Consider the following 22692-nt stretch of genomic DNA (forward strand, 5'->3'; position numbering starts at 1 on the left):
AAAGTGTACCATCAACTTTCCAGATGCCAAAAGAATCTTGTTTTTCTTTATGGAATATGTGTGGTTTTGCAAAATCTTCCCACAAAGTCAGTCTTTGGAGCCCTAACACAGTGAAACAATATGAATTCCAATAATAGCACACCACAGTGGTGAGTTTCCTGTAAATAGAGCTAAAATTCTGATTATGAAGATAAGCATAAATCCAACTAGCATAACTTGAGGCTTAATATGCAATATTATTTTCAAAAATTAAGGAAACAATTGTTTTAGATAAAAAATATTTTGTAGCAAGCATTCAATTATGGTATTTTCTGGACATGCTTGGTGATAAAGAAAGCAGTGACCTCTGAAGAAATCACAAGTATGAATGGTCATTTAGGCCCAAACATGCATTTTACGGCAGCTACATCATCTTCACCATCCACAGCACTTGACAGCCTAAGATAGTTCCAGTATCTCCTAAGACAGCCACTTTATATTGAGATAGCTTACACTGTTCAATATAACATCAACCAGGGATCTACCCCATTAGTACATTGCTACTGGTTACAGGCACAGACATAGTTTCTTTGGAGCCAAGGTTACTCCAGTTTATTAAGAAAAGACAAAACATTTGCCTCAACTTTGTATGTCTGCAAGGTTTTAGGCTCAGAGGAATTGTTGGGCTTAGAGAAATAGATTTGGGAATAGTATATTCAGTAGTAGGAGTCAAAATCCTATGAATGAAAGAGTTCCTAAAAATGAAGTATTAAACAGGAATGGAAAATATGGTACTGCCTGCTGCAGAATGTTATGTGGGGCATAAATAAGTATCTTAATATCATTTAATAATCCTGCATATACTTTCTACCTTAGAAACCCCAAAAAACCTAGGCAAACCATTTCATAAACCAAACCATAAATTTCTAGTACTATTATAACTTGGCATATCAGTGGCTATAAATGACATTATGTGACATAATCCAGAACAGTGGAGTAATTCTGTTTTTTTAATTTAGAAATATAGCATATGTAATTAATGATTATATATTAGTTGATTGCCATATATATGTACATACACACATATATCACATGCAAACTTTTCCATTATTCCTTGGAACATTTAGGTTAATTCTAACATCTTTTACCATTATATTCATCCTAAAACTAGAAATTATATTTTTGATTAAAATGCTTATTATATGCAAACACAAATGGAAATTTTAAATGATTACAAGAACATTTTTAACAACAACAAAATGCATACTAAAATTGAGTTATTTAGCTAAATTTTTGTGTACATCAATAATTGTGTACTTAACTTTTCCCTACAGCAAAATTTCAGAAAGGCAATAAATGTGTCAAAACGAATGTTATCATCAGGCTTCTGATATCTATAACCAAAATCTCCTCCAAAACCTTGTATAAATTTATACTCCAATGGTAAGTGCACTTTCCATTGTGTTTGTTTCAATTTTGTGGTAAGGAGCTGGACTGAGGTGTAATTTATATACTATAAACAGCACTTTACATACTATATACTTAGTATTTATATACTATATACTTAGTATTATATATTTGGTATTGATATACTAAATATTATATGTATATACTATAAACTGGCATTTATATTTTAGTGACTTTTACTAGATGTATGCAGTTATATCACCAGCACCACCACCATCAGAGTAGAGCATTTCCAGCACCCTAAAAGATTTGTTTCTGACTATCTACAGTCAACCCCTGCTTCCATCCCTGAATCCAGGCAAACACTGCTTCCTGTCTCTCAGAAATTTGCCTTTTTATAAATTTCATATAAATGGAATCATCAAATACACTGTCTTTTTTTGTCTACTTTCTTTCACTATTTGTTGATACCTTTGAGATTGATTTATGTCATAGAATGTTTCTACAGTCTTCTCATTATCAATACTGAATAGTATTCCCCCGTATAAACATGGTGAATGTTTTAAACCATTCCACCAGGTGATGGATATTTGGATTGTTAGTTGTTGCTGTTTTTTTTCCCCAACTCTGAATCATAAATATCTGTGAACGTTTGTATCAGACACAGGTTTTTGCTGATTCTCTCAATTTCGTTAGAACCATTTTAACACGCTAGTTTTAAATGTGAGAATCTTGTGAGGTGAAAACCAGTAATTCCAATATTTCTAGAAGTAGTGGAATTTTTTTAAGGTATTTATTAATAGTGATAGTTCACACTCCAAAGTCATTTTTATACCATATTTTCCCCTAACTTCGCTCTGCTGGAAGGAAGGATACTCTATTATTTAGACTGAAAAGAAGTGAGACTGTTTTCCTAAGTCCTTAGTACACCTATGTTATTCAACAATATATTAGAAAACACTGCTTTCTGAGTTATACATGCAACTTGCATTTTATTTTTATATTTCATATTCATCTATCCATTCAACAAATGTTACTGATCCCCTACAATGTATCAGACATTGAAACTGAAACTAGAGAAACAAAATAAAATATGGCCCTTGTCTTTATGGAGTTTTACAAAGTAAGGAGGCAATCATAGTTCAGTGTATTAATGAAGCGTGGTAGTCTCTACAAAAAAAAAAAAAAACAACTAATTTTAAAAACCTAGATCTACAAAAAGAAAATCTAACTCAACTTTAAGAGGTTAGGAAGCCTTGCCAGAAGAAGAAATATGCAAGCTGAGATCTGAAGGAAAGGTGGGTTATCTAAGTAAGAGGATGAGAAAATCAGTCCGGGGGGAAATTATAACATAAACAAAGGCCTTGAGTCAAAAAGAATACCATGTCTTTGGGAAAATACAAATAAATTTTATGGCCCAAGCAAAGCTTTTGAAAGGGGAACAATAGGAGCCAGAGAAACAAACCGGGGAAAATTTATGAAAGGATTCATTAGCCACATTAAAGACTTGTTAGCCAAATCTCCTTTCACTGAAGTTTACCAATGTTCTCCTTGATAATTTCTGTCCATATTTTCAGGTTCAGCTAAAACTTAACTTCCCTAAAGAAAGTATTTTGGGGCCTTAAAGTCATGAGGGCACATGATACAGAGTTGCACTGTTTCACAGCTCCCTAGGATTCTCCCTTAGAATTTAAGTGAATTAGATATGAATGATAGATGTCTCTTCTATTAGGACATAAGCTCTTTAAGGCAGTGTTTTGTTTGCCACAATTTTAGTATTATTCCACACAGTAACTTGCTTATAAATGGCCCTCGACAAATAAGTGTTGAGTGCTGAAAGGAAGGGGTTTGCTCTTTAACATACAGATATTTAAGCTTATTTGTGCTTTGAAAAGGTCACTGTTCTGTGGGAAATGGCCTGAAGAAAAAGGACAAGACAGAATGTAAGAGAACAAGTTAATAGGAAATATGTATTCATAGCCAGATGATGTCCTGAGTGCCTCCTATTTTTTTCCTTTCTTTTTTTAGTCTCTGAAATATCACAACCCTGTAAAGTAGAACATTATTTTCATTTAAATAAGTTTAGGATTTTAAATCTTAAGCTTAGGAAATTGCATAAGATCACAGAGTGTATGAACTGGTTACCTTAAGAGTCCACAAGTGTCACAGGGACTAGAGACAGACAGAGCTGGAAAGGTAGACAAGCCAGAATGCACGGGCTTCTTTCTGTAAGCCAGGTTCATTCTCAAAACAATGAGAATCAACTGAACAAGACAGCATAACAATCAAATGAGTCCTTGAACAAAACACTGTAAAAGAAAACTGGTGAATGAATTTGGGGAGAGTGGCAGAAACCAGTACAAGAAGACAGAAAATTGATTCAGTTATCCCTGGGCAAAGGAGGTCAATATCCTGGACCATAATCATGGTATTATATGTGGGAAATAGTGCATAGTCAGAGGAGATATGTAAATATCCAAGGCAATGGGCAGGCCACTCTGATCCAGGACCATAATCATGGTAGTATATGTGGGAAATAGTGGATAGTCAGAGGAAATATGTAAATATCCAAGGTAATGGACAGGTCACTCTGAAGAAAGAAGAGGTGGTTATGGGAACAAAGCTTATCTCAGAAAAACAGAACATGGTTTTTTTCCTGAAAGAAAGGAGAAAAGGCTTGGTACATATTCAAGGAAGGAAGAATGTTGTGGCAGAAAAGTGAAGAAATTGTGTGGATTTTATTTACTCTGTGAAATAGGTAAGGCATCTGCTGAAAGTGAAGGGCAGATAAGATTCACTGTAAACCTCAAGGGTCAAGAACGGGAGTATAACTGTTTCAAACATTTTGCTTAACTGACTTTATGATGATGAGATAAGAAAATAACAGATACATCCTGAAGGACAATAAGAGATATATCCAAGTGATTCTGTATACCATTCCTCATGGAATATTCAGTATCATGCTGCTACTAAGTCTCTTCAGTCATGTCTGACTCTTTGTGACCCTATGGACAGTAGCCTGCCAGGCTCCTCTGTCCACGGGATTTTCCAGGCAAGAGTACTAGAGTGGGTTGCCATGCCCTCCTCCAGGAGATCTTCCCAACCCAGGAATCAAACCCACATCTCTTACATCTCCTGCATCGGCAGGTGAGTTCTTTACCACTAGTGCCACCTGGAAAAATATGGCAATTCTTATATTAAATTTTAATTAATAAAGTCACAATCAAAATGTCAATAGGACTATCATCTTAGATACAGGAAAAAAAAAAGATCTAAATTTATATGGAAAACAAAATGTCAAAAATATAAGACAGTACCTTATTGGATTTAAAACATTATAAAGCAATATTAAGTAAAGCATGGGTAGAATAAAATATAATAAAGTGTACAGAATAGGTTATATGTGTATAGGTATATATATTATACTATTAATAATATATGTGTGTGAATTTAATATATGTTTAAAAACAATAACAAATGAATGTTGAAAATTGATTTTTCAATACATGGTTTTATAGTAGCTGCATTGAAAACAGGCACTTTGGAAAATAAATATATTGAACCACTATTTAATTCCTAACACTGAAATAAATTCAAAATGAATGGCCTATAGATGTATACAAAAATTATTTGTGAACAAAAAATAAAGAAAATTAAAAACATTGGGGAATGGCTAATTTTTTAAATAAGACATAAAACCTAGAAACCATAAAAAGTTTAATGAATTTTACCAGGCAAAATTAAAAACCACCTAAATGGCAAAATAAAAGCATAAACTATGTCAAAAGAAGAACAAACTTCAAAAAGTAATATTGCTGCATACATCAGAGGTAAGGGGTAATCTCCTTAATATAAAAATACTCACTGAAATTAATATTTCCAAAAATAACAAACATTTTAGAAAAAAAGGATAAAGGACACCAAACAGTTCACTTAAATGAAAATATAAATAATCCTTAAATATACAAAAGGGTACATAATGTTACTCATGCCAGTCAGAATAGAAACAGAAGTTACAAATATATTACACTTTACCCACTAAATTGTATTAAAATTGTGTAGGAAAATGGAAACATTATTTATTATTGATGGGAATATAATTTAGTACATCAATGGAGAGAACACTGACAATGTCAAAATTTTAAATGTATATATTCTACTCTTAGGATTTATTATAAAAGTATATTTTTATGTTTGATTATTATAGATGAGCACATATACACATGCAAAAATATGTTATTTTAGCATTTTTTAACAAAACAAAAATTTTTATTTTGTAGTAAGACAGTGGAAACAGGCTAACTGCCCATCATATAATGACTAAATAAATTATGGCATATTATAGAATGGAATACAGTAAATCCCTTTTATATGAACAAGTTCTGCTCCAAGAAATTGTTCCTAAGTCCAAGTTGTTCATAACTCCAACAAAGTTTGACTAGGTACCCAAATAACAAAATTGGTTATATAGTACTGTACTGTAATAGGCTTATAATACTTTTTACACAAATACAAAAAAAAAAAAAAACAGACTAAAACTTTTTTTATGTTACAACATAGTACCTTGAAAACTATAGTAAAAGAGCTGACACACAGGGGCAGTTTCGCATCTTTGAGAGTTCACAACATGAAGGTTTGTATATAGGGGACTTACTGTACCAAAAAGACTACTGTCTCTTCAAAAATGAGATAGATACATAAAAAGCTCTAAGTAGCTTTTAAGAGAAAATTATCTTGTGTACATTGTACTCTTATTTGTGTAAAAATTTTCCACATACTTTTTATTCATTCATCTATCCATCCATCCATCCATTCACCTATCTTTGTAAAAGAATGGGTAGTCAAGAGACCCACCTCAAAACAAGGGACACATATAGACTGAAAGTGAAGGGCTGGAAAAAGGTATTTCACGCAAATGGAGATCAAAAGAAAGCAGGAGTAGCAATACTCATATCAGATAAAATAGACTTTGAAATAAAGGCTGTGAAGAGAGACAAAGGACACTACATAATGATAAAAGGATTAATCCAAGAAGATAAAATAATTATAAATAGATATGCACCCAACACAGGAGCACCACAATATGTAAGGCAAATGCTAACAAGTATGAAAGGGGAAATTAACAGTAACACAGTAATAGTGGGAGACTTTAATACCCCACTCACACCTATGGATAGATCAACTAAACAGAAAATTAGCAAGGAAAAACAAACTTTAAATGATACAATGGACCAGTTAGACCTAATTGATATCTATAGGACATTTCACCCCAAAACAATGAATTTCACCTTTTTCTCAAGTGCACACGGAACCTTCTCCAGGATAGATCACATCCTGGGCTATAAATCTAGCCTTGGTAAATTAAAAAAAAAAAAAAAACTGAAATCATTCTGAGCATATTTTCTGATCACAATGCAATAAGATTAGCTGTCAACTACAGGAAAAAAAAATATTAAAAATACAAACATACGGAGGCTAAACAACACACTTCTGAGTAACCAACAAACCACAGAGAAAATCAAGAAAGAAATCAAAATATGCATAGAAACAAAGGAAAATGAAAACAGAACAACCCAAAACCTATGGGATTCAGTAAAAGCAGTGCTAAAGGGAAGGTTCATAGCAATACAAGCTTACCTCAAGAGACAAGAGAAAAATCAAATAAGTAGCCTAACTCTAAAGCAACTAGAAAAAGAAGAAATGAAGAACCCCAGGGTTAGTAGAAGGAAAGAAATCATAAACATTTTGGCAGAAATAAAAGAAAAAGAAACAAAGGAGAGCATAGCACAAATCAACAAAGCTAAAAGCTGGTTCTTTGAGAAGATAAATAAAGTAGACAAACCATTAGCTAGACTCATCACGGAAAAAAAGGGAGAAGAATCAAATCAAGAAAATTAGAAATGAAAATGGAGAAATCACAACAGACAACACAGAAATACAAAGGATCATAAGAGACTACTATCAGCAACTATATGCCAATAAAATGGACAACTTTGAAGAAATGGACAAATTCTTATAAGAGTATAACTTTCCAAAAGTGAACCAGGAAGAAATAGAAAATCTTAACAGACCCATCACAAGCACAGAAATTGAAACTGTAATCAGAAATCTTTCAGCAAACAAAAGCCCAGGACCAGACAGCTTCACAGGTGAATTCTACCAAAAATTTAGAGAAGAGCTAACATCTTTTTTACTCAAACTCTTCCAGAAAATTGCAGAGGAAGGTAAACTTCCAAACTCATTCTATGAGGCCACCATCAACCTAATACCAAAACCAGACAAAGATGCCACGAAAAAAGAAAATTACAGGTCAATATTACTGATGAACATAGATGCAAAAATCCTTAACAAAATTCTATCAAAGAGAATCCAATTAAAAAAAATCATACATCATGACCAAGTGGGCTTTATCCCAGGGATGCAAGGATTCTTCAATATTTGCAAATCAATCAATGTAATTCACCACATTAATAAATTGAAATATAAAAATGATATGATTATCTCAATAGATGCAGGGAAAGCCTTTGACAATATTCAACATCCATTTATGATAAAAAACCCTCCAGAAAGAAGGAATAGAAGGAACATACCTCAACATAATAAAAGCCACAGATGATAAACCCACAGCAAACAGTATCCTCAATGGTGAAAAATTAAAAGCATTTCCCCTAAAGTCAGGAACAAGACAAGGGTGCCCAGTCTCATCACTACTATTCAACATAGTTTTGGAAGTTTTAGCCACAGCAATCAGAGAAGAAAAAGAAATAAAAGGAATCCAGATTGGAAAATAAGAAGTAAAACTCACTGTTTGCAGATGACTGATCCTCTACATAGAAAACCCTAAAGACTCCACCAGAAAATTACTAGAGCTAATCAATGAATATAGTAAAGTTGCAGGATATAAAATTAACACACAGAAATCCCTTGCATTCCTATACACTAACAATTAGAAAACAGAAAGAGAGAATAGGAAACAATCCCATTCACCATTGCAATGAAAAGAATAAAATACTTAGGAATAAATCTACCTAAAGAAACAAAAGACCTATATTTAGAAAACTATAAAACACTGTTGAAAGAAATCAAAGATGACACAAATAGATGGAGAAATATACCATATTCATGGATCAGAAGAATCAATATAGTGAAAATTAGTATAATACCCAGGGCAATCTATACATTCAATGCAATCCCTATCAAGCTACCAACAGTATTTTTCAGAGAACTTGAACAAATAATTTCACAATTTGTATGGAAATACAAAAAACCTTGAATAGCCAAAGCAATCTTGAGAAAGAAGAATGGAACTGGAGGAATCAACCTGCCTGACTTCAGGCTCTACTACAAAGCCACAGTCATAAAGACAGTATGGTACTGCCACAAAGACAGAACTATAGATCAATGGAAGAAAGCCCAGAGATAAATCCACACACCTATGGACACCTTATCTTTGACAAAGGAGGCAAGAATATACAATGGAGAAAAGACAATCTCTTTAACAATTGGTGATGGGAAAACTGGTCAACCACCTGTAAAAGAATGAAACTAGAACACTTTCTAACACCATACACAAAAATAAATTCAAAATGGATTAAAGATCTAAATGTAAGACCAGAAACTATAAAACTCCTAGAGGAAAACATAGGCAAAACACTCTCTGACATAAATCACAGCAAGATCCTCTATGACTCACCTCCCAGAATAATGGAAATAAAAGCAAAAATAAACAAATGGGACCTAATTAAACTAAAAGCTTTTGCAAAACGAAGGAAACTATAAGCAAGGTGAAAAGACAGCCTTCAGAATGGGAGAAAATAATAGCAAATGAAGGAACTAACAAAGAATTAATTTCAAAAATATACAAGCAGCTCCTGCAGTTCAATTCCAGAAAGATAAATGACCCAATCAAAAAATGGTCCAAAGAACTATACAGACATTTCTCCAAAGAAGACATACAGGTGGCTAACAAACACATGAAAAGATGCTCAACATCACTCATTATCAGAGAAAAGCAAATCAAAACCACAGTGAGGTACCATCTCACGCCGGTCAGAATGGCTGCTATCAAAAAGTCTACAAGCAATAAATGCTGGAGAGGGTGTACGGAAAAGGGAACCCTCTTACACTGTTGGTGGGAATGCAAACTAGTACAGCAACTATGGAGAACAGTGTGGAGATTCCTTAAGAAACTGGAAATAGATTTGCCATACGACCCAGCAATCCCACCGCTGGGCATACGCACTGAGGAAACCAGAACTGAAAAAGACACGTGTACCCCAGTGTTCATCGCAGCACTGTTTACAATAGCCAGGACATGGAAGAAACCTAGATGTCCATCAGCAGATGAATGGATAAGAAAGCTGTGGTACATATACACAATGGAATATTACTCAGCTATTAAAAAGAATGCATTTGAATCAGTTCTAATGAGGTGGATGAAACTGGAGCCTATTATATACAGAGTGAAGTAAGTCAGAAAGAAAAATACCAATACAGTATACTAACGCATATATATGGAATTTAGAAAGATGGTAACGATGACCCTATATATGAGACAGCAAAAGAGACACAGATGTAAAGAACAGACTTTTGGACTCTGCCAGAGAAGGCGAGGGTGGGACGATTTAAGAGAATAGCATTGAAACATGTATACTATCATATGTGAAATAGATCACCAGTCCAGGTTTGACGTATGAGACAGAGTGCTCAAGGCTGGTGCACTGAGATGACCTTGAGGGATGGGATGGGGAGGGAGGTAGGAGGGGGGTTCAGGATGGGGAACACATGTACACCCGTAGCATGGCAAAAACCACTACAATATTGTAAAGTAATTAGACTCTGATTAAAATAAGTAAATTAATTTTTTTTAAAAACCTCCCTATTATTTTCAGAATAAAATTAAGAATCCTTAAAAAAAAAAAAAAAGAATGGGTAGAGAACATAAGAAACTGTTAATATTCTTACTTACAGGGAGAAAAAAAAAATGATACTTGAGAGATATAGGTGGAAGATAGTTTCATTTTCTCCTAAACTTTATTTTATTTTAGAAACATATTTTCTCAAATATCAAAGTGGACTGTGCTCTCTAGAAGGTTTTTTAAAATAAACTAACTTCCAATTCAAACACATGAAATGTTTAATATTTGGCTGAAAAACTTTTACACTTAATAATATATGGCTTAGAATATTTCGCACTATCATTTAAGCTCAAGTTCACAGAATTTTTAGTCTTTTTGCTTTGGTCAAGATGCTTGCAGAAAGAGAGGGAGCAATAAAGTAAGGAAATTTAAAGAGTATTTTTAATAAAGACACGTTCTGAAAAGGAACTAGCAAGGTGTTGGGAAATCTTAGGACAGTGTAGTACTGTATACTAGAAATAGCAGGCTTAAGTTACCTTCCTTAGATTAAAAGTCAAGGAAGAAAGTGTTATCAGACAATAGAGATGGAAGACTGTCTACAGAGAGTGTTTCAGTAGGAGCTAAAAACCATTTATCAAGTAGCATAAGCATATCGCAGCAACTCTTTGAGGAAAGAGCTGGGAGAATAAAGCATTCAGCATCTTTCCTTCTTCTAGTCTCTTGCTAGTAGTATTTACCAAATGGCTAACCAACACACAAATAAATCCATTGGCACAGCAAGCCTCCTTGGCACCAAGAGAGAGAGAGATGGAAAAAGGACATAGAAAAAAAATGGATGGTATTATGCACAAAAAAAACCTGCATACAATTACCTTCCCTCCATCCCGCCCTCTTTCTCTCTCCCTCTCAATCTCTCTTTCTCTCCCTCCCAAGCAATTTCTCTCTCTCTTCCCTCCACACTCTCTGCCTCTGTCTTATATCTTCTCTTTCCCTTCCCCTTTTATTGGTCATGGTATATATATCCAGGCAGCATAATCACATTTTTATATTTTAGGTATAACATCTGAATTTTCACAATAACAGAATCAGAATTGTGTTAATATTTTTTCTTTATTTATATCACCTTCAAAATGTGTACAACAATAGTAATTACATTAGCATTGACTCTTGAACAATATGAGTTTTCACTGTGCAGCTCCACTTGTATGTGGATTTTTTTTCTAACTAATGCAGTAAGTACTATAGCAGTATATGATCCTTGGTTGGTTGAATCCGTGTGTGGTACAATGTACAATCGTACACTGAACCTATATTGTCACACCATAATCAAATCACCCAAAGTCCGTATTTACTTTGTGGTTCATTCTTGGTTTTGTACATTCTGTGGCTTTGAACAAGTACATAATGACATATATCTGTCAGTGTAATATTAAATAGGGCATATTCACCCCTGAAAATCCTCTGCTGTGCCTGTTCATCCCTTCTCACTCCTTTGGCCAACACTGTTTTGTTTTTTGTTTTTTTCCCCCTTACCTCTGTAGTTCAACCTTTTACAGAACATCATATAGTGGAATCACAATATGCAGCCCTTTCACCTTGGCTTCTTTCACTTAGTAATATGCATTTAAGATTCCTCCTTTTTCCATAGTTTGATTCCATAGCTTCATTTTAGTGCTGAATAATATTCTATTCTCTAGATTTTTCATAGTTTATGCACTTTTCTGCTGAAGGATCACTTGATTGCTTCCAAGTTCTGGCAAATATGAAAAAAAAAAAACCTGTTAAGTAATTGTGTGCAGGTTTTTGTGTGCATGTACTTTTTCAACTCCTTTGGATAAGTCTCAGGGAGCACAGTACTGCATCATATGTTGTTCAGTCACCAAGTTATGTCCAACTCTTTGAGAGCCCATGAACTGCAGTACACCAGGCTTCTCTGTCCTTCACTATCTTCTGGAGTTTGCTTAAGCTCATGTCCACTGAGTCACTGATGTCATCCAACAGCCTCATCCTCTGTCACCCCCTTCTCCCTCCTGCTTTCAATCTTTCCCAGCATCAGGGTCTTTTCAAATGAGTCAGTTCTTCGAATCAGATGGCCAAAGATGGGAGTTTCAGCTTCAGCATCAGTCCTTCCAATGTATATTCAGAGTTGATTTCCTTTAGAATTGACTGCTTTGATCTCTTGCCATCCAAGGAACTCTTAAGAGTCTTCTCCAGCACCACAATTCAAAAGCATCAATTCTTCAGCTCTCATCCTTCTTTTTGGTCCAACTGTCACAAACATACATGACTACTGGAAAAACATAGCTTTGATTAACACACCTTTGTCAACAAAGTGACATCCCTGCCTTTTAATATGCTGTCTAGGTTCGTCAATAGTTTTTCTTCCAAGGAGCAAGAGGTGTTTTAATTTCATGACTGCAGTCACTGTCCAAGGTGATTTTGGAGCCCAAGAAAATAAAATCTGTCATTGTTTTCACCTTTTCCCCATCTATTTGCCATGAAGTGATTGGACCAGATGCCATGATCTTACTTTTTTGAACGTTGAGCTTTAAGCCAGCTTTTTCACTATACTCTTTCACCTCATCAAGAGGCTCTTTAGTTCCTTTTCACTTTATGCCATTAGGGTAGTATAGTCAGCATATCTGAGGTTACTGATATTTCTCCTGACAACCTTCATTCCAGTTTGGATTCATCCAGCCCAGCATTTTGCATAATGGACTCTGCATAGAAGTTAAATAGCATGTGACAATATACAGCTTTGATATATTCCTTTCCCTATTTTCCATTGTTCTATGTCCAGTTCTAACTGTTGCTTCTTATCCTACACACAAGATTCTCAGGAGGTAGGTAAGGTGGTCTGGTATTCCCATCTCTAAGAATTTCCCACAGTTTTGTGTGATACATACAGTCAAAGTGTTTAGCATAGTCAACGAAGCAAAAGTAGATGTTATCTTGGAATTATCTTGTTTTTTCTGTGATCCAAGAGATGTTGGCAATTTGATCTTTATTTTCTCAGCCTTTTCTAAACCCACCTTGTACATCTGGAAGTTCTCAGTTCATGTACTGTTTAAACCTGGCTTAAAGGATTTTGAGCATTAGCTTACTAGCATGTGAAATGAGTGCAGTTGTACAGTAGTTTGAACATTCTTTGGCATAGCCTTTTTTGGGGATTGGAATGAAAACTGACCTTTTCCAATCCTGTCGCGACTGCTGAGTTTCCCAATTTGCTTGTATATTGAGTGCAATACTTTAGCAGTATCATCTTGATATTGTATGTTAGTTTTGTAGAAAATAGCTACTAATGGTCTTCTAATTTTACCTCTCTCACAGCAGTAAATGAGAATTCCTCTTGCTTCACATTCTCCTCACATTTGCTGCTGTTATATTCCACAGTTTGGCCATACTAATAGTGTGTAGTAGTGTCTTATTGACCTGTGAATTTCCATTTCACTGATGACATATTATGTGGAACATCTTTTCATATTTGTATTTACTATCAATATATCTCCTTTTATGAGATGTCTTAAGATATTTTGCATATTTTTAAAATTCTTTAGAGTTTTAAAAGTTCATATATTTTGGATAACAGTTCTTTATCAGATGTGCCTTTTGCAAAATTTTTTTCTCAGTATATGTCGTTAATGTATCATACCTTTAGTGGTGTATTTTAAAAATCCTCACTGTACTCATGGTCGTTTAGATTTTCTTCTGTGTTATCTTCTAGGTGTTTTTATACTTTTATGCTTTACATTTTGGTCTGTGATCTGTTTTGACTTAATTTATGTGAAGGGTGTAAGGTCTGTATATACATTTGTGGTTTTGCAAGTGGTTGTCCAGTTGTTTCAACACTGTTGAAGAGACTATCTTCTCTCTGTTTTATTACCATTGCTCTTTTGTCAATAATCAGTTGTCCTATTTATGTGGGTCTACTTCTGGATTCTGTATTCTATTCTTTTGATCTATTTGTCTGTTATCTTGTCAATACCACACTGTCTTACTGTAGCATTATATTAAGTCTTCAAATTGGGTAAGGTCAGTCCCCCAATTTGTTTCTCCCCTTTAATCTTGTTTTGGCAATTGTAAATTTTTTGACTCTCTATTTAAACTTAAGGATCATTTTGCAACATTTTTTCAACATCCATAGAGTAACATTCTGAGATTTTGATTGATATTATATTAAATCCTTAGATTGGGTTGGCAAGAACTGACATCTTGATACTATTGAGTGTTCTTATCCATGAGCATGGAATATCTCTTCATTTAGTTAGTTCTTTGATTTTGTTCATCAGATTTTTGTAGTTTTCTTCAAATAGATTTTATATGTAGCTTGTAAGATTAACACTAAGTATTTAAATTTTGGTACTGTGTTTTTCAAAAATAATACTAATTCCACTTGTTTATTTTTGGTATATCTTATAATTTTAGTTCCTTCACTGTTCAGATCTCTCTCAATCTCAACTTTTTGAGTCTTAGATATTTCTATATGTTATCTCAGTTGGGGTCCAGTTGCAAGACAAATCTCATCAGTTACTTGAACAATGTAATGTGGTGTAAAGAATGGCTAACTATTAATAGCTAAAATATGAGTAACTACCAAACACAGTAAAAGAATATTCTAAAGCATGAAACACAGCAAAGTTAGAGGCAGGAGGAGAAGGGGGAGACAGAGGATGAGGCTGGTTACTCCATCTTGAAGTGAAGTCGCTCAGTCATGTCCGACTCTTTGCAACCCCATGGACTGTAGCCTACCAGGCTCCTTGGTCCATGGGATTTTCCAGGCAAGAGTACTGGAGTGGGTTGCCATTTCTTTCTCCAGGGTATCTTCCCAACCCAGGGATTGAACCCAGGTCTCCCGCATTGTAGGCAGACACTTTACCGTCTGAGCTACCAGGGACTCCATCTTAACTGGAATTAAAATCACTTAGCCATTTAAAAACCAATCAATACCTTTCAAACTTTCAGATGTTAAAAAACTTAGATTAGGATTTAAATTTTTCATATGTAGTCTTGTTTTCCATTACTCTTTATTTTCAAGATTTATATACTTATTTTTTATTAAAATGATGCTATTTGATTATTAATAAAGTAAAACATCCATTTATGGTTAAGTAATCTCTTTTTCTTTAGAACAAGGAAACTCCATATTAGACTTTGATCAGGACTCATGTATTTTGCCGTGATAATTTAGTCACTGAATATTTAATAGTTAAATTACAGAGAAACCTTGAGGAGTTGTCTGTTCCTTTTATAGTAGTTGCTTCTACAGGAGGGTAAATTCTATTAAAAGCCATTGGAAATACGCTGGATCAGAAAAGCAGACATGTCCTTTTGAGACAGGGATAAGGAGTGTAAGAACATCAAGATTTTCTAACTTTGCCTGGTTATCATCTTGTCTTTCCTTCACCTTAATGATCAGTAGTGAAAAGCTTAAGTGGGAAATTTTGAAGTAATTGTCTTCAGGAGCAGCTATATGGGTGGGCTGAAGGTTGGGTGTCTAGGTAGATTTTTGTCTATCACGGAAGCAAAACCTAGCAGATAAATCCCTGAAAGGCAGATGTGGGCGAGGGCAGTTCCTAAAGAAGTAGAAATCAAGCTGAGTAGTTGAAGCAAAGAAGAAAGCAAAATACAAAACAATAGGCAGAGTCTGAACAGAAGACCTAGGGTTACACACTGGAAAGCTCTCCATGAGGCTTACTTATTAGTCACTAGCCCAGAAATAACTGGTTCTTTCTTAATATATTTTATTTGGGGAAATTAGAAAGAAACTTCAGCATGCATGAGGAGAATGAATGAAAGAGGGAGGAATGAACTTCACTAATTTCAAAGATATTAGATTATTCTAAAGCTTATTTTTTTATTACTAGTTTTCTTCAACCACATTATTTGAGATTATGCATGGCTTGTCCCAAAGAAAGCTAAAGTAGTATAAAATCAAGGAGATCATTTGGCTTTTATAAAATCTAATACATTTTACTGATACTTACAAAGACACTGTTTAAAGTAACACCTGAAACCACTGGATCAATTTATTGGTTAATATTAAAGAAAAAGAGAGACATAAACACGCGTGTGTTTTTTTTTTTTTTTTTCCCCTGAAAAGCCTCCAGTCCAGATAGTAAAGTTAAAGTTGTATATTTTTTAGAGGAATGCCTTTCCTTCTGTACAATACACAAAATACTGTTCCTTGCAAGGCTCTGTAATGTTTATCTAGCTTCTCAAATCTGCCCAAGTTAACAATGGCAATTCTGCCACCCTCATCTAAGCTGCCATTTTCCTTTTTCTAGACATTGTAAATAGTGTCTTTTTTCTTCAATTACATGCCTATCACTTATTGCTTGACTTGAGAAAGGGTTATACATTTGTACCTAATTTTATAATCTATTACTTTACCGAAATCTTTGTTAAATCCTCTTATGGGCTGACTTGTGTACCCTAAAATTTGTAAGTGGAAGTGTTAACCTCCAGTACTTTGGAATGTGACTGTACAAAGGGATAGTACCTTTTAAGAGATAATCAAGGTAAAATAAATTCACCTTACTGTGCTACAATGCAACACAACTGGTATCCTTATAAGAGAAGACCAGGACACAGACACAGAGGAAAGACCACATAAAACCTAGGAAGGCAGTCACCTACAACCAAGGAGAGAAACTCTCAGAAGAAACAATTAGGCACACATCTTAAATTCAGACACCTATTCTCCAAAACTATGAAGAAATACATTTCTGTTTTTAAACTATCCAGTTTGCACTACTTTATTATGGCAGCCCTGGCAAACTAAAACAAATTCTTATAGTTTTTTATTCAGCTTCTTCACTGTCTAGGTTCACATCTTATCATCTATCAGTTCAGTTCAGTCATTCAGTAGTGTCCGACTCTGCGACCCCACGAATTGCAGCAGGCCAGGACTACCTGTCCATCACCAACTCCCAGAGTTCACTCAGACTCACGTCCATCGAGTCAGTGATGCCATCCAGCCATCTCGTCCTCTGTCGTCCCCTTCTCCTCCTGCCCCCAATCCCTCTCAGCATCAGAGTCTTTTCCAATGAGTCAACTCTTCGCATGAGGTGGCCAAAGTTCTGGAGTTTCAGCTTTAGCATCATTCCTTCCAAAGAACACCCAGGGCTGATCTCCTTCAGAATGGACTGGTTGGATCTCCTTGCAATCCAAGGGACTCTCAAGAGTCTTCTCCAACACCACAGTTCAAAAGCATCAATTCTTCGGCACTCAGTCTTCTTCACAGTCCAACTCTCACATCCATACATGACCACAGAAAAAAACCATAGCCTTGACTAGACGAACCTTTGTTGGCAAAGTAATGTCTCTGCTTTTGAATATGCTATCTAGGTTGGTCATAACTTTCCTTCCAAGGAGTAAGCGTCTTTTAATTTCATGGCTGCAGTCACCATCTGCAGTGATTTTGGAGCCCAAAAAAATAAAGTCTGACACTGTTTCCACTGTTTCCCCATCTATTTCCCATGAAGTGACGGGACTGGATGCCATGATCTTCGTTTTCTGAATGTTGAGCTTTACGTCAATTTTTTCACTCTCCTCTTTCACTTTCATCAAGAGGCTTTTTAGTTCTTCACTTTCTGCCATAAAGGTGGTGTCATCTGCACATCTGAGGTTATTGATATTTCTCCCGGCAATCTTGATTCCAGCTTGTGTTTCTTCCAGTCCAGCATTTCTCATGTACTCTGCATATAAGTTAAATAAGCAGGGTGACAATATACAGCCTTGATGTACTCCTTTTCCTATTTGGAACCAATGTGTTGTTCCATGTCCATCCTTTCAATTTTTATACTTACTATTTATTCCACATATCTAATTGCTTTGGCTAGTATTATCAGAACAATGTTAAATATAAGTAATATTAGTGTCTACACTTCTATTTACTTTGTTATAATAGGATACACCTAGTACTTCATTACTGAATATTAATATTGCTGGCCTTAGACTTCTTATAGGCATTCTTCTAATATATTATGCATGCCCCCTCACTATGTTTTTTCCCTAAATCAGGAAATATATTTTATCACACATCTTTTACATTTAGGGAATGCCATTAAATTACTGTCCTTTAACCTATAAATATTATATCAATAGATTCCTAATATTAAACTACTTTTACAACTTGGAATAACCCATACTTAACATTCAACCAGCCTCTGATTGCCTGACTGGCAAAAATGTTATAACAGCAATTGTATATTATTTGAAGGAAAACTAGACACAATTGTAAAACAATATGACAGTAGGTAGGATTTAGGGGTCATAGGCTACTAAGTGATAAGCTACTACTTTTGCAAAGGATGTCCTCTGGCAAATTTCTAAGTTTCATTCTTAGTGATTATCCTATTTTTATTTCATATCACTTTTAAAGTTAATTTGAATAATATTTTAATTATCAATATTCCATGCACAGAAGCACAAATATTTTCTTTCATAACTCATTTTCTTTTCCTCCTTGCCTATAATCTTTCTAAACATACTTAAGTTTGAAATAAAAAATTCGCTTGTTTGTTCACCAATTATGTTTTCTAATATCTATTGACGTATTATCTAGCTACATTTCAAAAAAACAGCTCTTAAAATTAGTCATCAAGTGATAAGACAGCTCTTTTCTATTTTCCAATGTATTAACAATGTTTTATTACTTCTATTATTGAAAATAAATTTTTCAGTGGCCTAGCGTATAATCAAATTTTGCAAATGTTTCATGGACTTAAAAAATTAAGTGTATTGCCCACATTTTCAAATCACCACTTTTGATATTTATCTTTTAGATTCATTTTGTAAACATACATCTCCTATCTCCTATATCCTTATTTGCTTTTTTCCTTTTTGATTTCAGTTAATCTACACCATACACCAAAATAAACTCAAAATGGATTAAAGATCTAAATGTAAGACCAGAAACTATAAAACTGCTAGAGGAGAACATAGGCAAAACACTCTCTGACATAAATCACAGCTTGATCCTCTATGACCCACCTCCCAGAATATTGGAAATAAAAGCAAAAATAAACAAATGGGACCTAATTAAAATTAAAAGCTTCTGCACAACAAAGGAAACTATAAGCAAGGTGAAAAGACAGCTTTCAGAATGGGAGAAAATAATAGCAAGTGAAGCAACTGACAAACAACTAATCTCAAAAATATACAAGCAACTTCTGCAGCTCAATTCCAGAAAAATAAATGACCCAATCAAAAAATGGGCCAAAGAACTAAATAGACATTTCTCCAAAGAAGACATACAGATGGCTAACAAACACATGAAACGATGCTCAACATCACTCATTATCAGAGAAATGCAAATCAAAACCACAATGAGGTACCATTTCATGCCAGTCAGAATGGCTGCCATCCAAAAGTCTACAAGCAATAAACGCTGCAGAGGGTGTGGAGAAAAGGGAACCCTCTTACACTGTTGGTGGGAATGCAAACTAGTACAGCCACTATGGAGAACAGTGTGGAGATTCCTTAAAAAACTGGAAATAGAACTGCCTTATGACCCAGCAGTCCCACTGCTGGGCATACACACCGAGGAAACCGGAAGGGAAAGAGATACATGTACCCCAATGTTCATCACAGCACTGTTAATAATAGCCAGGACATGGAAGCAACCTAGATGTCCATCAGCAGATGAATGGATAAGAAAGCTGTGGTACATATATACAATGGAGTATTACTAAGCCATTAAAAAGAATGCATTTGAATCAGTTCTAATGAGGTGGATGAAACTGGAGCCTATTATACAGCGTGAAGTAAGCCAGAAAGAAAAACACCAATACAGTATACTAACGCATATGTATGGAATTTAGAAAGATGGTAATGATAACCCTGTATGCGAGACAGCAAAAGAGACACAGATGTATAGAACAATCTTTTGGACTCTGTGGGAGAGGGAGAGGGTGGGATGATTTGGGAGAATGGCATTGAAACATATATAATATCATATAAGAAATGAATTGCCAGTCCAGGTTCAACTCAGGATACAGGATGCTTGGGGCTGGTGCTCTGGGATGACCCAGAGGGATGGTACGGGGAGGGAGGTGGGAGGGGGTTTCAGGATGGGGAGCACATGTATACCCATGGTAGATTCATGTTGATGTATGGCAACACCAATACAGTATTGTAAAGTAATTAACCTCCAATTAAAATAAATAAATTTTTAAAAAAGCCAAAAGACCTGTGACAACATTCTGAAAAAAAAAAAAAGAAGTCTTGAAGGTTAATTAGTTGAAGCCTACAATATTATCAAATATATGGCTATCACATATTCATATACCTAAATCTAACCATATTTATTAATAGTACTCCTTCAAATAATTAAAGCTTTATTTATTTGTAAATGTGATATTCTACAATAATAAGGATTTGATTCCAAATTCAAGCTCAATTACTTAATAGCTGTATAAACCCAAGTGAGTTACCAACTTTGCTGAGCCTCAGTTTTCTCACTTATAAAATGAGATGAAACTGTAAAGCATTAAAGATAGTATACATAAAACCTTGAATCTAGTAATTAGCAGCTGGTATTACTATTCTGTCCATTTGACCTGTAATTGAATCATAGTGACATACTAAAATTTCCATTATCATTTTTCCTTAGTAACTACTTTATTCCTAATTGCTTGTGGTTTTGTGACTTATTGCTGCTGTAGTTTAAAGAATGTTTGTGATATGTCTTTGTCAGAGATCATCGTTTTTTCAATATAACATGATTCTGTATCATTTAAACATCTTTTTCTTACTTGTGATACCATCTGCTTTTCTCGCCTTCTTATCTTATATATTAATAATTATCACAGAATTAGGACATTTCTAGGGTCTTCTCTGATGGCTCAGTTGGTAAAGAAACAGGCTACAATGCAAGAGGCCCAGATTTGATCACTGGGTTGGGAATGTCAACCGACTCCTATGTTCTTGCCTGGAGAATCCCTTGGACAGAGGAGCGGGTAGACTATAGTAGTCCAAGGGATGGCAGAGTCAGACACAACTGAAAGACTAACACTTTCACTTTCACTTTAGGACATTTCTAAAGATTAAAACATTCATACTAAAAATGTTTTGTGATATTACTGGAGAACTGTGCTCATTGAAATGTAGTCCATATTGCTATGTTTAGTATTTTTCTTGCTTTATGCTTATAATTTTTTGCCATTGCCCTTTTATCTTTTTCCACTTATGCTAAATTTCTTGTTTTTTCTTAAATCATTTGAAGAAACAATTGTCATATTTAATTTCAGTGATGAATAATTTTTCTTCAAAAATTCAAATTTTAGTATTATCAAATTATTGAAGTCAAGATCAAACCCATTTTGGTTACATTCATGAGGGATGAGTAAGTCTCCAAATTGTCCTTTTATTCCTCACTTGCGTATGCATGCCTAGTCACTTAGTCATGTTTGACTTTAGCCCGTCAGGCTCCTCTGTTCATAGGATTTTCCAGGCAAGAATACTGGAGTGGATAGCCATTCCCTTCTCTAAGGGATCTCCCTGTCCCAAGGATCAAACCCAGGTCTCCTGCTTTGCAGGTGGATTCTATACCATCTGAGCCACCAGAGAAGCCCTTTTATTCGACAGTGTAAAGGAAAGCATGCATGGCTTCTTCCCTGACATACAAAATAAGTGAAAAAAGTGGAAAATAGCAAATGTAAGGCCAGAAAAAAGCCTTATCAGGACCCCCAAAACAGCTACATATCAAGAAATACAAAGAGTAACCACCCAGTTGTGTCTACAGAATAAAGCTACTTTACTCATTAGGGGTACAAAAGGAGAATTAAAAGATGACAAATATTATACTTTTATCCAACATAGCTTTTCCTGTCATCTCAGTTCAGTTCAGTTCAGTCGCTCAGTCGTGTCCGACTCTTTGCGACCCAATGAATCGCAGCACACCAGGCCTCCCTGTCCATCACCAACTCCCGGAGTTCACCCAGACTCACGTCCATTAAGTCAGTGATGCCATCCAGCCATCTCATCCTCTGTCGTCCCCTTCTCCTTCTGCCCCCAATGCTTCCCAGCATCAGAGTCTTTTCCAATGAGTCAACCCTGTCATCTAGCATGGCTTTATATCTGCTGAAACAAATTAGAAATCAACTTACTATTTGCCTGTGAAACAAATAGGCAAAACGTCTTTAAACCAGTTTTACTGTGTATTAATCACAGTGACATATTTGCCTCCAGGGACTATTTTTTTTAATCCTGTGGTTTAGTTACCTGTAAAGTTATCATAGACATTGTTAATGGAAAGTGATGATTTTACTAATCATTTGAGGCCTAATAATCAAGGAAGCTTACAAAACCAAAGACAAATTTGACAAGAAAGATATTTTCTTGACAATTTTAAGAATGGGTTATTTAATTTTGAAATTATTTACCACATCAAAATTGAATTTAAATTATTGAAATGCACATTGTTTTCTTATTTAGTGTTGATGGA

The 22692-nt window shown here is 34.9% G+C and overlaps 1 protein-coding gene across 26 annotated transcripts in view; it reads right to left on the bottom strand.

The window, feature by feature from the left end:
* Nucleotides 1–22692, bottom strand: part of LOC147369038 (uncharacterized) — a 1156454-nt gene that overhangs the window by 323929 nt on the left and 809833 nt on the right. For 13 of the 26 annotated variants that reach the window (XR_015167144.1, XR_015167141.1, XR_015167138.1 and 10 more), the window contains one exon: nt 22196–22328. The exons of 12 other annotated variants lie outside the window; for them this stretch is intronic. Coding sequence is in view for 6 of the 14 variants with exons in the window: in XM_086410771.1 (XP_086266897.1) it covers nt 22196–22328 (133 nt within the window). In the remaining 8 variants the exon portion in view is untranslated. The remainder of the gene's footprint in view (nt 1–22195; nt 22329–22692) is intronic. One more of the 26 variants, XM_086410773.1, reaches the window with a different exon arrangement.

Source organism: Bos grunniens, chromosome 7 (assembly GCF_055505025.1).
Source record: "Bos grunniens cultivar Pamir isolate PY7600 chromosome 7, Bosgru_T2T1.0, whole genome shotgun sequence".
In the NCBI taxonomy this organism is placed as follows: Eukaryota; Metazoa; Chordata; class Mammalia; order Artiodactyla; family Bovidae; genus Bos; species Bos grunniens.